Source organism: Thalassophryne amazonica, chromosome 14 (genome assembly GCF_902500255.1).
Source record: "Thalassophryne amazonica chromosome 14, fThaAma1.1, whole genome shotgun sequence".
Lineage (NCBI taxonomy): Eukaryota > Metazoa > Chordata > Actinopteri > Batrachoidiformes > Batrachoididae > Thalassophryne > Thalassophryne amazonica.
In genome coordinates this window covers 699,925-715,164 of record NC_047116.1, presented here as the reverse complement: position 1 = coordinate 715,164, position 15,240 = coordinate 699,925, and the positions used below count along the sequence as shown (strand labels likewise).

The window sequence follows — 15,240 nt, the reverse complement described above, 5'->3', positions numbered from 1 at the left end:
CATCACCCGCTCTGCCTACTTCCACCTCCGCAATATCTCTCACCTCCGTCCTTCCCTCACTCCTTACACCACTGCCATCCTCATCCACAGTCTTGTCACCTCCCAGATCGACTACTGCAACTCTCTTCTCTTTGGCCTCCCCAACAAATCCTGCATCAATCCAATCCAATGCAATCCAACTGCAGCTCCTTCAAAACTCCTTCAAAAACTACTTCAAAGCTCTCCACAGTTTCACTGATACTTACTGGACTGGTAAGCATTGAAAGCCGAGATAGACATGTCCAAACTTGTCCTGTGACACGCTGAAACAGAGGTGTTCCTTTGTCTCGCTTCCAAAGTGAATCGGTCGTGACGAGCAAAGCTTCCGCACGGCTTTCCATGACAAAATCTCTTGGTAAAAGTGAAATCTGCCGGAAAATGGCTGATGTCCAGCTCTTGTGATAACCAGAGAAAGAGCACATGACGGTCTCGTATCCACAGAGCCATCAACTCAGAAATGGTCCGGTGGCTTGTGCTGTGTCGTCGCAGCTCGCAGCGCGGCGTGCTGAGCGTCCTTAAAGCTGTACTACCAGACCTTATTCTCTGTGAAGCCCGTAAAATTTTCACCGAAAGCCAGATAAATTTTTTGAATAGTTTCCAGGTGCCAGTCTCTAACAGCAAATGAAAAAATTCTGATGGAAAAAAACCCCAAATCATTCCGCCATTTCCAGACAATGAAAATCCGACGACGGGGTGGGACCACTCCTTCCACAAGGCGTGCTCACAGGCAAATGACGTCACCGACAGGCGTGGAAAAACTCACGCATGCGCACAAGGGTTCAAGCTTGTCTGACGTGAAAACATATGAATCAAATCCATATAGTTTAAAAAAAATAAAAAGGTACGATACTTTATGGACAGACCTCGTATACTTCTCTGTTTCTTTTTTATCTTTGTTTTTTATCATTTGTCCTGTACAGTGTCCTTGGGTGTTTTGAAAGGCGTTTTTAAATAAAATGTATTATTATTATTGTTATTATTACACCTCTGTTTATCATATACTACCTCTGACTCAAACTTTCTTATAAAATGTCAAAAAGACCTTGTCTATGTCACTAGTACTGGTCTTAAGTACCCTGGTCTCATCTTTAATAGCAGGTATTGTATAACTAGCCTCTTTCTTTTTAAGCTGCCTGGCTAACAGCCTACCTGTTTTCTCTCCACTCTCATAAAAATTACTGTTTAGTCTAAATAGGGTATATTCAACTTTTTAATTATATATTTCATTTATCTGTAATTTTAGGTCACAAACATGTTTCAGTGTATTGTCTGAATAGTGTGCTGATAGTTTCCTCTCCAGTTCCTTACACTCTGTTTCCAATGTTATCTTTTTTGAATGTTCCCTTTTTTGTCTGCTGGCATAAGCAATAATCTGCCCTCTCATATAAGCTTTTGATGCCTCCCAAACTGTTCCAATCTTTTCTGTTGAGCCTATATTAATTTTGAAAAAACTATTCAACTCATCTTCCAGCAACTTAAGAAATTCAGGGCTTTGCAACAAAGACACATTTAATCTCCATCTACCCCTTCTACCAAGATCTGGCTCCAAAATCACTCCCAGGTGCACAGGGGCATGATCAGTTAAGGCTATTGATCCCATTATACAATCTGATACATTCCCAACCAGATTATTACTTATTAAAAAGTACTCAATTCTGGAATGTGATTTGTGTTTATGTGAATAAAATGTATACTCCCTCTCTCTCAGGTTGACTACTCGCCATATATCCACTAGTCCAAGATCTTCCATCATTAGTGTAATAGCCATTCTGTCTTTTGGTTTATTTCTGGTGAAGGTGGTCTTGTCTAATGCAACATCTAAAACTTGATTAAAATCTCCTGCAATTATTGTATGATCCCCTGACAAGCCCCCCATTATTTTGTTTACTTTATGGAAAAAATGTGCATCCTCTATATTCGGGGCGTAGATATTACATAAATTAACCTTAACCCCATTAACATTAGCTTCCACACATATCACTCTTCCTTCTGAATCCTTTTGTTCTCTTATAATAGAAAGATTAAGTTTTTTGTGCACCAAAACAGCCACCCCCTGCTTCTTACTTGTATATGAACAGTGAAACACCTGCCCCACCCAGTCCCTCCTTCATTTACAGTGAGGAAAATAAGCATTTGAACACCCTGCAAATTTGCAGGTTCTCCCACTTAGAAATCATGGAGGGGTCTGAAATTTTCATCTTAGGTGCATGTCCACTGTGAGAGACATAATCTAAAAAAAAAAAAAAATCTGGAAATCACAATGTATGATTTTTTAATAATTTATTTGTATGTTATTGCTGCAAATAAGTATTTGAACACCTGTGAAAATCAATGTTAATATTTGGTACAGTAGCCTTTGTTTGCAATTACAGAGGTCAAACGTTTCCTGTAGTTTTTCACCAGGTTTTCACACACTGCAGCAGGGATTTTGGTCCACTCCTCCATACAGATCTTCTCTAGATCTTTCAGGTTTGGAGTTTCAGCTCCCTCCAAAGATTTTCTATTGAGTTCAGGTCTGGAGACTGGCCAGGTCACTCCAGGACCTTGAAATGCTTCTTATGGAGCCCCTCCTTAGTTGCCCTGGCTGTGTGTTTGGGGTCATTGTCATGCTGGAAGACCCAGCCATGACCCATCTTCAATGCTCTTACTGAGGGAAGGAGGTTGTTTGCCAAAATCTCACAATACATGACCCCATCCATCCTCCCTTCAATACGGTGCAGTTGTCCTGTCCCCTTTGCAGAAGAGCACCCCCAGAGTATGATGTTTCCACCCCCATGCTTCACGGTTGGGATAGTTTTCTTGGGGTTGTTCTCATCCTCTAAACATGGTAAGTGGAGTTGATTCCAAAAAGCTCTATTTTGGTCTCATCTGACCACATGACCTTCTCCCATGCCTCCTCTGGATCATCCAGATGGTCACTGGTGAACTTCAAACGGGCCTGGACATGTGCTGGTTTGAGCAGGGGGACCTTGCTGCCCTGCAGGATTTTAAACCATGACAGCATCATGTGTTACTAATGTAATCTTTGTGACTGTGGTCCCAGCTCTCTTCAGGTCATTGACCAGGTCCTCCTGTGTAGTTCTGAGCTTTCTCTGAATCATCCTTACCCCACAAAGTGAGATCTTGCATGGAATCCCAGACCGAGGGAGATTGACAGTCATCTTGTGTTTCTTCCACTTTCTAATAAATAATCATAACAGTTGTTGTCTTCTACCAAGCTGCTTGCCTGTTGTCCTGTAGTCCATCCCAGCCTTGTGCAGGTCTACAGTTTTGTCCCTGGTGTCCTTAGACAGCTCTTTGGTCTTGGCTATGGTGGACAGGTTGGAGTGTGATTGATTATGTGGACAGGTGTCTTTTATACAGGTAACAAGTTCAAACAGGTGCAATTAATACAGTTAAAGAGTGCAGAATAAGAGGGCTTCTTAAAGAAAAATTAACAGGTCTGTGAGAGCCAGAATTCTTGCTGGTTGGTAGGTGTTCAAATACTTATTTGCAGCCGTAACATACAAATAAATTATTAAAAAAATCATACATTGTGTTTTCCGGATGTTTTTTTTTTTTTAGAATATGTCTCTCACAGTGGACATGCACCTAAGATGAAAATTTCAGACCCCTCCATGATTTCTAAGTGGGAGAACTTGCAAAATCGCAGGGTGTTCAAATACTTATTTTCCTCACTGTAAGTACCTCTGAATCTGACAAATTTCAGATATGTTAGGCATTTCTTAAGCTTTATTGGATTCTGAAGTCCATTTACATTCCAAGTTGTCATTCTTACACACTTAGCCATTGTAAAAAAAAAATATATATTATAATAGACCTTGCTGCCATTGAAAAGATAAAATGTAAAGAAAAAAGTGCCATTATTTCTCCATTTAAACACTCAAATACACATAAAAAAATCCATATTCTTAAGAACAAACAATTGAAGTAACCCCACAAACTCACCCAGCCACATATCCCCCCACACTCTCTGTTCAGAGAGAAACCTCCCATAAACATGGTCCATGTGACACACGAGTGGTCGCCCTCAGAGATCCCCCTCTACTTCTCCCTCCTGTATACATTATAATTTCTCAAATAACCGTTATTAAGCCAAAGTAACCAAACCACCTTGAAAATTATCAGTATACTACGGCCAAGAACCACCTTATATTCAGCTTATAGAATAGTGTCCATATGTGGTAACTGCCTCCACAGTACCCCTGTATTTATTGACCCCCCACAAAAAAGGGAGAAAAAAAAAACTGTGGACTGCCAAAAGCCTCTTACTGTAGTTCCTTTGCCGTTTCCTCCTCCTCCTCCTCGTCCTCCTCGTTGTTACTTAAGGACGTAGCCTGGCGACAGTCAGTAAACTTCACTGGTTTACCCTTCCAGGTGAAGCGTAACTCTGCTGGATAAGCCAGCAGACAATACTTGACAATCCAAGATTTGCACAGTGGAGTCCACATGAGTTCCCTCTGTCTTCATTCCATGCCATGCATGTCACCCAGGCTTCTTTTGGCAATGCAAGTGATTTTGGTGCCCACAATCATACATCTGTGTCTGCTGGATTCATGGTTGGCTTCTAGCATTAGCGTTGCAGCGCCTGCTCCCACCATTATGCCCTGGTACTTGCCAAACCAGCTGCTGGAACTCAACTATCACCTTGCCCCAACAAACATTTCTGTTCTTAAGCAACTGGGCATTCTTCGTCGGCCCCGGTACATCCATGGGGGGTCATGGTGGCGATTTGTGTATTCCGAGACTGGGAGCTCAATTCCAAGTCTGTGGACATCAGCTCGCACTGGCACATACCATCAGCATCATCTGACGCGCCATCTGAGCACCGTTCCTCCATGGAATAAAAACGGTGGTGGAGGACCATTGCGCTCCCTCCTGGAGTGGCGGCGCACCGCACATCATGGGAATTATGGAGTTAATCATACGGTGTTGCGGTCTTTGGTTAAAGTGACTCCTGTCTTCAAATGTCAAGGTGGGACTCTTAAACTGCCAGTCTCACAAACAAAGCTTCATTCAGCCATGATCATATATTTGATCAGAAATTGCACTTTTATGTGCCTCACAGAAACCTGGCACAAAACAGAGGTGTATTCAGCTCTGAATGAAGCTTGTCCCCCTGGCTACACATATCTGGAGCAGGCCAGGGCCACCGGACGAGGAGGAGGACTAGCAGTTATATATCACTCAGATCTGCACCTGTCTCTTGTCACTCTGCCAAAGTTGACATCTTTTGAATGTATGGCTTTCACATGTGCAAAACCCTTCCATTTTACAGCCATCCTCATTTACCGGCCACCTAAACCCCACCCAAGTTTCATTTCAGAACTAAATGAGTTACTTCTAGCTACTACTTCATGAGATCGATAGACGGATCGGTGCAGCATCTGCAGTGATGCGGTCGCTGTATCGGACCGTCGTGGTGAAGAGAGAGCTGAGTAGGGGGGCAAAGCTCTCGATTTACTGATCGATCTACGTTCCGATCCTCACCTATGGTCATGAGATTTGGCTCATGACCGAAAGAACGAGATCGCGAGTACAAGCGGCTGAGATGAGTTTCCTCCGGATAAAGCGGAAGAAAATGGATGGATGGATGAGTTACTTCTGTCAGTATGTACAACATTCAATAATGTTATAAGTCTTGGTGATTTCAATATTCATATACACTCACCCACAAGGTGTTATGTCACACAACTGCTAGACACACTAAATCTGATACAACATGTGACAGACCTTACGCACATAAAAGGGCAAACCCTGGATCTGATCATCACAAATTTCCCCATCAATAATGTTCATGTGCACAACCTTGGAATATGTCTGCCCATCATACCTCTCTTGATGGACTTGTGGATCACTATAACACTGGACTTCAACAGATGCTTGAAACTCATGCCCCTCTGAAGACATGATCTGTAACCTTCAGTCGCTCTGCCCCATGGTACACTGGTGCGCTGCGTAGACAGAAAGCGGCTGGGAGGGTTCTCGAGAGGCGCTTTGTCACCACAGGTTTAACGGTTCACAAGGATGCTTACAGGGAACATCAGAGGTCATATGCTAAATTGCTCAGTTTTGCACGGTCCCAATATTTCTCTAATATCATAAAGAATAGTCCAGGAAATTCCAAACAACTTTTCAAAACAGTAAACCATCTCCTCGGTCCACCAAGTCATGTAACCAACACCAGTACAGAAAATCAGTGTAATAAATTTCTTGATTTTTTTCATCTCAAAAATTGATACCATCCATTCTAGTTTAACATCTCACAGTACTCTGCCATCTACCCTCCTAACTACAGCATTTATCTTTTCTCATTTTGCCCTTCCCACACAGGGACAGGTTGAGGCCCTCATCAGGAAAATGAGGACCTTGATATGTCCTCTTGACCCCCTCCCTACTGCCCTGATTAAATCGAGTATCAACTCCGTAATCCCTCTCATCACTACCATCATACACTCTTCGCTGCAAACTGGATATCTCCCAACTTCTCTCAAAACGGCTCTTATCAAGCCTCTGCTAAAGAAACCTTCTCTTGATCCTGATATTCTATCTAGTTACCAGCCCATCTCCAATCTCCCTTTTCTTTCAAAAATTATGGAAAACGTCGCCACCCAAATTCATAATCACCTACACTTGCATAGTCTTTATGAAATATTTCAGTCAGGGTTTCGCACTGCACACAGCATAGAGACAGCCCTGGTTAAAGTCACCAATGACTTGCGGATAGCCTCTGACCAGGGCTCTCCATCTCTTTTATTACTCTTGGACCTCTCAGCCGCTTTCGACACTGTGGACCATTCTACTCCACCGATTGCAATACTTTAGTGGCATTTCCCACACGGCACTCCAGTGGTTTCGGTGCTACCTGACTGATAGATCTGAGTATGTGGCTCTGGGAGGAGCCAGGTCGAGGGCCCACACTGTCACCTGTGGAGTACCTCAAGGGCCAGTCCTCGGTCCCACATTATTCTCCATCAACATGCTCCCCCTAGGCCACATCATCAGCAGGTATGAAGTTGCCTTTCATTGCTATGCTGATGATACTCAGCTCTATGTCAGATTGGACACTACATTGCCCTCACTTTCATTAACTGCTCTTATGGCCTGCTTGGAGGAGATGGGGGCGTGGATGAATGACAATTTTCTTCAGCTTAACAGGAATAAAACCGAAGGTGTGCTCATTGGGACCCCTTACCAACTTCGGTCCTTGCCTCTGACTGTTTTTTCATTTGCCGGCCACAACATTCCCTTAAATTCCTCTGTCACTAACCTTGGAATACAGTTTGATCCCCACCCGTCATTTGAAATCCACATCAGCACCTCTGCAAAACTGCATTCTTTCATCTCCGGAACATTGCCAAACTCTGTCCCTCCCTTTCCCCACCTTATGCTGAGAACTGGTCCATGCTTTTTATCTCCTCCAGGCTGGACTATTGCAATGCACGCCTCGTCGGGATACCTGGCAGGAGCCTGCAGAGACTGCAGTATATTCAGAACTGCGCTGCTAGCATCCTGACGAGGGTGCACAGGTCCACGCACATCACACCCATCCTTAAAAACCTCCACTGGCTCTCTGTTAGGTTCAGGATTGAATATAAGATCTGTCTCTTGACCTATCAGTGTGTCTATGGCAGCGCTTCGGTGTACCTTAAAGATCTGATCAGTCCTTACAATCCATCACATCACCTTCACTCTGCTGACAGTCACCAACTCCAGTTTTCAAAGGCCAAACTCCGCACTATGGGAGATAGGGCCTTCCAGACGGCTGCACCCCTACGGTGCCACAGTCAGCTGAAACTTTTAAAAAACACTTAAACACATACTTGTTCTTAAAAGCTTTTTCTTAATTGTTTTTTTTTTTTGTGCTTTATTGTATTTTTATGGTAGCGCCTTGAGATTTGCTTGCGAAATGTAAGGTGCTTTATAAATAAAATGTATTATTATTATAAGCCACTTACGAGCACATCCAGCTCGTTCAACTTCCGTCTGATGTCCGTGAACTTTTTCCTCTTTTCCGCCATTTCCCTGGTCATATCAGGGAAAAATGACAGCTTGCAGCCTTTCCACATGATACTCTCTTTTCTGTTATACTTCTCCCTCGCGGCAAGCACCCGTTCTCTTTCCAAGTCGGTCTCGGTGGTTTATTGTTCTCCGGTATCGACACAGGTGTGCGGTGCACCCACTGTAACTGTATCAGGTCGAGCTCAACACCAAGTGCTTCAACAATTATATTTCACACACACTCTTCTACCTTTCCGTTCTCCATCCTCTCTTTCAACCCAATCAGGCGTAAATTCTGGCGTCTATCTTGGTTAGCTGCATTCTCTACTGCCTGATGGAGTTCCTCGCATCTTTTGTGCTTTTATTTACCAATTGGAGAAGCAATCGTCTTCCGGCTCGGAAATGCGTTGCTCTGCCTCCTCCAGTCTCCACAGGACTCCGTCCATATCACCACGTAGCTCCACATTAACCTGCTTCACTTCACTCACATCACTTTGTAGAGTTGCCAGAAGCTGACCAACTCTAGCCATTTCTTCCATAGTTTTCTGTAGAGACTGCTGTATTTCCATTAACACACCAGAGTCCACAGTTTTGCTAGCGGGCCTCGGATTAGCCGCCGCGCTGCTAGCTACCACACTTTGTTTAGCTGCTGCCGTCCTGGTCGTCATTGTTCACTCCAAAACGAACACCACTCCACCCGATAACTTTTACGGTTGGCCTGTAACAACCATTCGTTACTGAGAAGCGGATTTTGATAGCAAAATCAAGTAAACTCGAGGGCCTCAATCGGGAGAGCTCTTTCAAGCGTCCATGTTGCTCGGTGAACCCACATGACCCCCCCCTTTTACATCACCTTTCCTTCTAACAACACTCAATAAGCGTTTGGGAACTGATGACACTAATTGTTGAAGCTTTGTAGGTGGAATTCTTTCCCATTCTTGCTTGATGTACGACTTCAGTTGTTCAACAGTCCGGGGTCTCCGTTGTCGTATTTTGTGCTTCATAATGCACCACACATTTTCAATGGGCGACAGGTCTGGACTGCAGGCAGGCCAGTCTAGTACCCGCACTCTTTTACTACGAAGCCACGCTGTTGTAACACGTGCAGAATGTGGCTTGGCATTGTCTTGCTGAAATAAGCAAGGACGTCCCTGAAAAAGACATTGCTTGGATGGCAGCATGTGTTGCTCCAAAACCTGGATGTACTTTTCAGCATTGATGGTGCCATCACAGATGTGCAAGTTGTCCATGCCATGGGCACTAACACACCCCCATACCATCACAGATGCGGCTTTTGAACTCTGTGCTGGTAACAATCTGGATGGTCTTTTTCTTCTTTTGTCCGGAGGACACGATGTCCATGATTTTCAAAAACAATTTGAAATGTGGACTCATCAGACCACAGCACACTTTTCCACTTTGTGTCTGTCATCTGTCCATTTCAAATGAAGTCGGGCCCAGAGAAGGCGGCGGTGTTTCTGGATGTTGTTGATGTCTGGCTTTCACTTTGCATGGTAGAGTTTTAACTTGCACTTGTAGATGTAGCGACGAACTGTGTTAACTGACAGTGGTTTTCTGAAGTGCTCTTGAGCCCACGCGGTAAGATCCTTTACACAATGATGTCTTTTTTTTTTTTTTTTGCAATGCCGCCTGAGGGATCGAAGGTCACGGGCATTCGATGTTGGTTTTCTGCCTTGCCGCTTACATGTAGAAAGTTCTCCAGATTCTCTGAATCTTTGATTATATTATGGACTGTAAATGATGAAATCCCTAAATTCCTTGCATTTAAACATTGAGAAACATTGTTCTTAAACTGTTGGACTATTTTTTCACGCAGTTGTTCACAAAGTGGTGATCCTCACCCCATCTTTGCTTGTGAACTGCTGAGATGTTTGGGGATGCTCCTTTTATACCCAATCATGACACTCACAATTAGTGTCCTCAGTTCCCAAACGCTTATTGAGTGTTGTTAGAAGGAAAGGTGATGTAACACAGTGGTAAACATACCACTGTCCCAGCTTTATTGAAATGTGTTGCAGGCATCCATTTCTAAATGAGCAAATATTTGCACAAAAACAATAAAGTTTAGCAGTTTGAACATTAAATATCTTGTCTTTGTGGTGTATTCAATTGAATATAGGTTGAAGAGGATTTGAAAATCATTGTATTCTGTTTTTATTTACATTTTACACAACGTCCCAACTTCATTGGAATTGGAGTTGTAATAATAGTAATAATAAATTCCATTTATAGGCACCTTTCAAAAAACTCAAGGACACCATTACAACGCACAGACACCATATGCGCTTATGCTCTCGAAAAATCACACTTTTACTGTTAACTTCTACAACAGCTAGAGACATGATTTTGGTGTCTGTGCCCATGTTTTTAAGTATCAGGAATCCAGTTGTCCAGTGTACAACACTCTATTTCCAATTTATTATCTGAAAAAAAAATTCAAGTTTTTCCATAAACAATTTGCCATTTTCCATTAGATTTACTTCATTTTTTCCTTTGTATTGATTTAAAATATAACATGTTCAATGCACATTTATCATTTGCTTAATTTGTTAAAATATATCTTTAAAGTGGGACAAACTGTAAACAGAGATAGGTAAAAGCAAAGGTGGAGTAGTTGGGATCACACTGCGTAAAGATGCACTGTCTCGTTGGCTGATTACACATCACATCACTGCAGAATATAAAAAAGGATTCAAGTCTCTGACTCATTCTGAAGCCAGGCCAAATCAACAACATCAGGAGCTTGGAAAATCAAGGCTAACCAAAGACAAGCTTGATGTTGAGCGCATTATGGATGTTGCAACTCAATGCCAAAACCCATTTGATCTACACACAGTCCCATCGGAGCTCATCAACATTGCCACAGGACATGTGGCATCTGATGTACTGAGCACCAGTCAGCAAAAGTCAGGATTTCATAAGTCAACGTATTGTAAAAAACACCAAGGCCAAAGCTTTCTGGGACCCAGTGCCTTGCACCAAGACATTCGCATTTGCTGGCATGAAAAAGCCAGTGTCAACAAAGACCAAAGACAGGCTTCCTGTAGACTCCAAAGTACTCTTTCGCAGGATGCTGGTTCTATCAGTTTCGAGACATCAACCTTGAAACTGTACCACAACATGAGTTGGCCACCACCATCTCTGTTTCATGACAATGGCATGATGAGGAAAGCAGTTCAGTCTGACTTGGCCAAGCGACTTGAAGGAACTTGTTGAGTGTTGTAGAGATTGCCCCCAGCTGTCAGCACCGCACACATCACAGATGGTATGGCACTTTTGCAGAGCTTGAGAGAGACTTCATTCATGTCATTTGATGACTTGGGCAATCAGCTTTTAAAAATTGTCAAGTCTTTGCAAATGATCTCGGAATTTCGTGCATCTGTGTCATATTTGATAGGTAATCAATAAAACAGTCCTAGCGTCTGTGATGTGGTGCAGAGACAGGTCTCACCTATATCATCACAGTGAGGGTCATCTCTGCATCTCCACCCTGAAGCTCATGAACTATAGGCTCACAAAGTCACTGTAATTCTTAATGATTGATTGTTTTATTTTAATCTTAGATCTCAGTGTATTGATTGTGTTATTGATTGTTGGTTGTTTACAGGACCTATAATGGTTGGCATAGAGATGCACATTCGCTCAAAGCCTGGACACTAAGGTGAGACACACATTTGCTGGACACAGACTTCATAAAACACTTGTTTGGGACCAAAAGTAACAAAAGCATGTTTTACTTATTGGCAGAGGAAAGACTTAAATGTTGAAAGAAATTTAATTCAAGTAGTTTTTACGGCACCAAATCACAACACATGAAGGAGGTTTAATGCATCCCTTTCTTTTAAAGGGACCATGCCTCATCCCTTAATTCTGAATAAACGCAGTGGAGCATGTTTATTAATTAGCTTCAAGAATTCATCATAAATAAAATCATAAAAATCTATATTATACTTTATTGTTTCTGTGCAAATATTTGCTCATTTTGAAATGGATGCCTGCAACACATTTCAATAAAGCTGGGACAGTGGTATGTTTACCACTGTGTTACATCACCCTAATCATAAAAAAATATTGCCAGTCCAATTCAGTATCAGCCAAGAGAGATATTCAGTTCCACTCGATAACAGACAGATCATATAAGAAAGCCCGCTCACAAAAACGTTTAAAATCTCTTTTAAATAAAATGTGTGTTTTGGTTTTGGGGAGTTCGGTATTTCTAACTACTGCAATCACACAATGGTCACTCAAACTGTTCCCAAACACCCCAACATCAGAATACTTGTGGGGGCATTTGTTATTATTAAATTGAGAATTAACGATCTAGAGGGATGTTTGATATCGTGCTGAGTTGGACTGACCATTAATTCATTTAGAGTCAGTGAGTCACAGATAGATTTTAGGCTATCTGAGTCTGAAGACAACCAATCAAGGTTTACGTCTCCCACTAGCACCTGATCACCAGGATTTAGCCCTGAGCCACAGTTATTTAGAGAAAGTAGAGCCTCGCAGCAGGCTGAGGGGGGCCTGTAACAGCCCCTGACCATGAGGGACTGTTTCTGCTGGAATTCAAGTTTCAATGCCAGAAATTCAAACTGTTTGCTAATTGATACAGAGGAGAGTCACATTAATCTTGTTCTTTATATAAATGGCTACACCGCCAACTTTCTTGGGCTGATGACAATAGAAAACATGGTAGCTATTGATAGAATATCGTAGTCCAAGACTGATTTACTCAACCAAATCTCGGACAACACGAGGATATAAGAATCTGTTGTTGATACCCAGATTTGTACTAAACCAGTTTTAGGAAGCAGGCTCCTGACTTTTAAATGTAAGATGCCAAGGCCTGATCTGGCTCTGATACTATGAGGGTTGTCGTCATTTTTCAGAGAGGGTGAGGGACCTTGATTAGGCTGAAAATTCCCAGACAAGATTTCCTCTTTATGTTAAAAATTCAGCCCTCGTTATCTGTATTGGAGATTTTCATGTCAATGGGTGAATTTCCTGTGTGTATAAAACTGCCCTGCAAGACTGATACACACATCAGTGTAAGAAGATTTGATCGACTTAATCCTGGCAGATAGTAGGAAAACAGTTGATGCAAAACCAATTTACCAGCAGCCGATAATGACCAGGTACAAGTCCCTGAACTGGAGAAATCACGAGATGGGTGGGGGACGTGCCTATGCATCTCACTGCTACAGTTCAACAGTACCAACCAACGCAGAACACATGAGAATGCAAGGATTAGATTCATTGTTGCTATTGTTACTGTCTGCAAAGTATAAATCTAGCAAGAAGATAAATTAATTAAGTAACACAATGACATTTGGAGAGCAGCTAATGGGTGTGTTAGCCCTTCTTCAGACCATCCTCGGCGACCAGTGGCCAACAGTGTCCCGGCACCAGTCGCCAGCAAACACCAGCGGCCAATTGGCCAGGCTCCAGCAGTTAGAGTTAAGCAGGTTTCAGTAGCAAGAGGGCTAGCAGGCCTCAAGGACTCCAGCAGCAGTGACTAAAGTGGTTGCTAGCAGCTCCAGCAGCAAGTGGGTGCAGCTTCTAACGAGCTCAGAAGCTCCCGCAAGCTAGTAGTAGGCTGGCACCACCAGCAAGTGAGCCAGTAGGCTTTAGCATCGAGTGAACGAGCAGGCCTTGAGGACTCCAGCAGCAGCTAGCAGCTTCAGGGGCAAGTGGGCCAGCGGACCTTGATGACTCTACTGGTAGTGGTTACAACAGAAGGTGGCAACTCCAGCGACAAGTGGACCAGTGGGCCTCGACGACTCTATTGGTCGTGGCTACAACGGCAGCTAGCAGCTCCAGTGGCAAGTGGGCCAACGGGCCTTGACGACTCCGTCGGAAGCGGCTACAACGGCAGCTAGCAGCTCCAGCAATGAGTGGGGTGGCAGGCCTTGACGGCTTTAGCTCCAGCAACGACTGGGCCGGCAAGCCTCAATGGTTTTAGCAGCAGCGGCTCTAGCGGCCGCAGCAGCTCCAGCTAGCAGGCTGTAGTGGCAGGGGAGCCAGAGGAACTCTGGTACCCAACGGGCCACTGGTGGAGCAACAGGCCATGAGATCTCCTCTGACAGCGAAGGCATCAGCAGTCAGCAGCCACGGCAGTGCAGGTCTTTTTGGACAGCTGACCTCAAACACCAGCAGTCACAACACCCAATAGGTCCACAGACAAAACCCGAATGGCACCACAGGGACAGCATACTGCAGATAAGTTGGGAGCTTGCAGGCACAAGCCCAGAAGAATCCTCAGCTAGTGAACCTCAGCTAGCTGACCTGTGATTCATGAAATGTTAAAAAGATTTTTCCCCTTCCGGGGTAATGATAAGGCATTTAGCAGTCTGACATTGTTAAATAGGTGGGTTGCGCAATTTTGTAGACAGCAAGGCTTTAGTTTTATTGATAACTGGCCTTTGTTGTGGGGCCGCCTTGGCTTGCTGATGCCGGACAGCGTTCACTTTGACCATAGATAGAGCCATCTTGTCTGGGAACATAGACAGAGCTCTACAGGGATGGTAACCTTAGGACTTTACAGCAGGCCACGGAGCAGGTTATTAAAGACCCTGCAAGGGTTATGAGAAATGTGGCTGTGGAATCCATTAGCTTAGCAGGGAAATTAGTGCACAAAATCCACTATGGTGATAGTGCAGTTTATCTGTCAGGGAGGAAAATTCAACAAGTTGAGACTGTGGCCTATTTCCATAGATGAGTTCATAAAAACCATAGAGGGATATGCTTTACAATCTTAATACCCATTACTACATTGGATGATGTTCAAATTGAGGATGGCCCAGTGGTTGTTCCAGCAGTGTCTGCTACCTACAACCCGCGTCTCAAACCTAAACCTACTTCCAGACATCTTATATATGCTACTCTGGAACCACCCCTAAACTCAAACAGTTCAACTGTCAACCCCACTGAGGTCTTTAGTCTGGGTCTCACTAGCATAAGGTTACTGTCCTCAAAATCATTGTTGATTAATGATCTAATTATGGATCATCACTTAGATATGATTGGGTTATATGAAACCTGGCTTAAACCTACAGCTGTCCTCCCCTTAAATGAGACCTGCCCACTGGCGTACACATTTAGTCACATCCCTCATGATGCGAAGCAAGGCAGGGGTGTTGGTCTTATTTATAAATCTAGGTGTAGTTTATTAGCTGTTGG

The 15,240-nt window shown here is 43.4% G+C and overlaps 1 protein-coding gene across 2 annotated transcripts in view; it reads left to right on the top strand.

Annotated features, from left to right (window-relative positions):
* Positions 1–15,240, top strand: part of dnajc10 (DnaJ (Hsp40) homolog, subfamily C, member 10) — a 263,701-nt gene that overhangs the window by 215,926 nt on the left and 32,535 nt on the right. For both annotated transcript variants that reach the window (XM_034185983.1, XM_034185982.1), the window contains one exon: positions 11,669–11,722. In XM_034185983.1, coding sequence (XP_034041874.1) covers positions 11,669–11,722 — 54 coding nt within the window. The remainder of the gene's footprint in view (positions 1–11,668; positions 11,723–15,240) is intronic.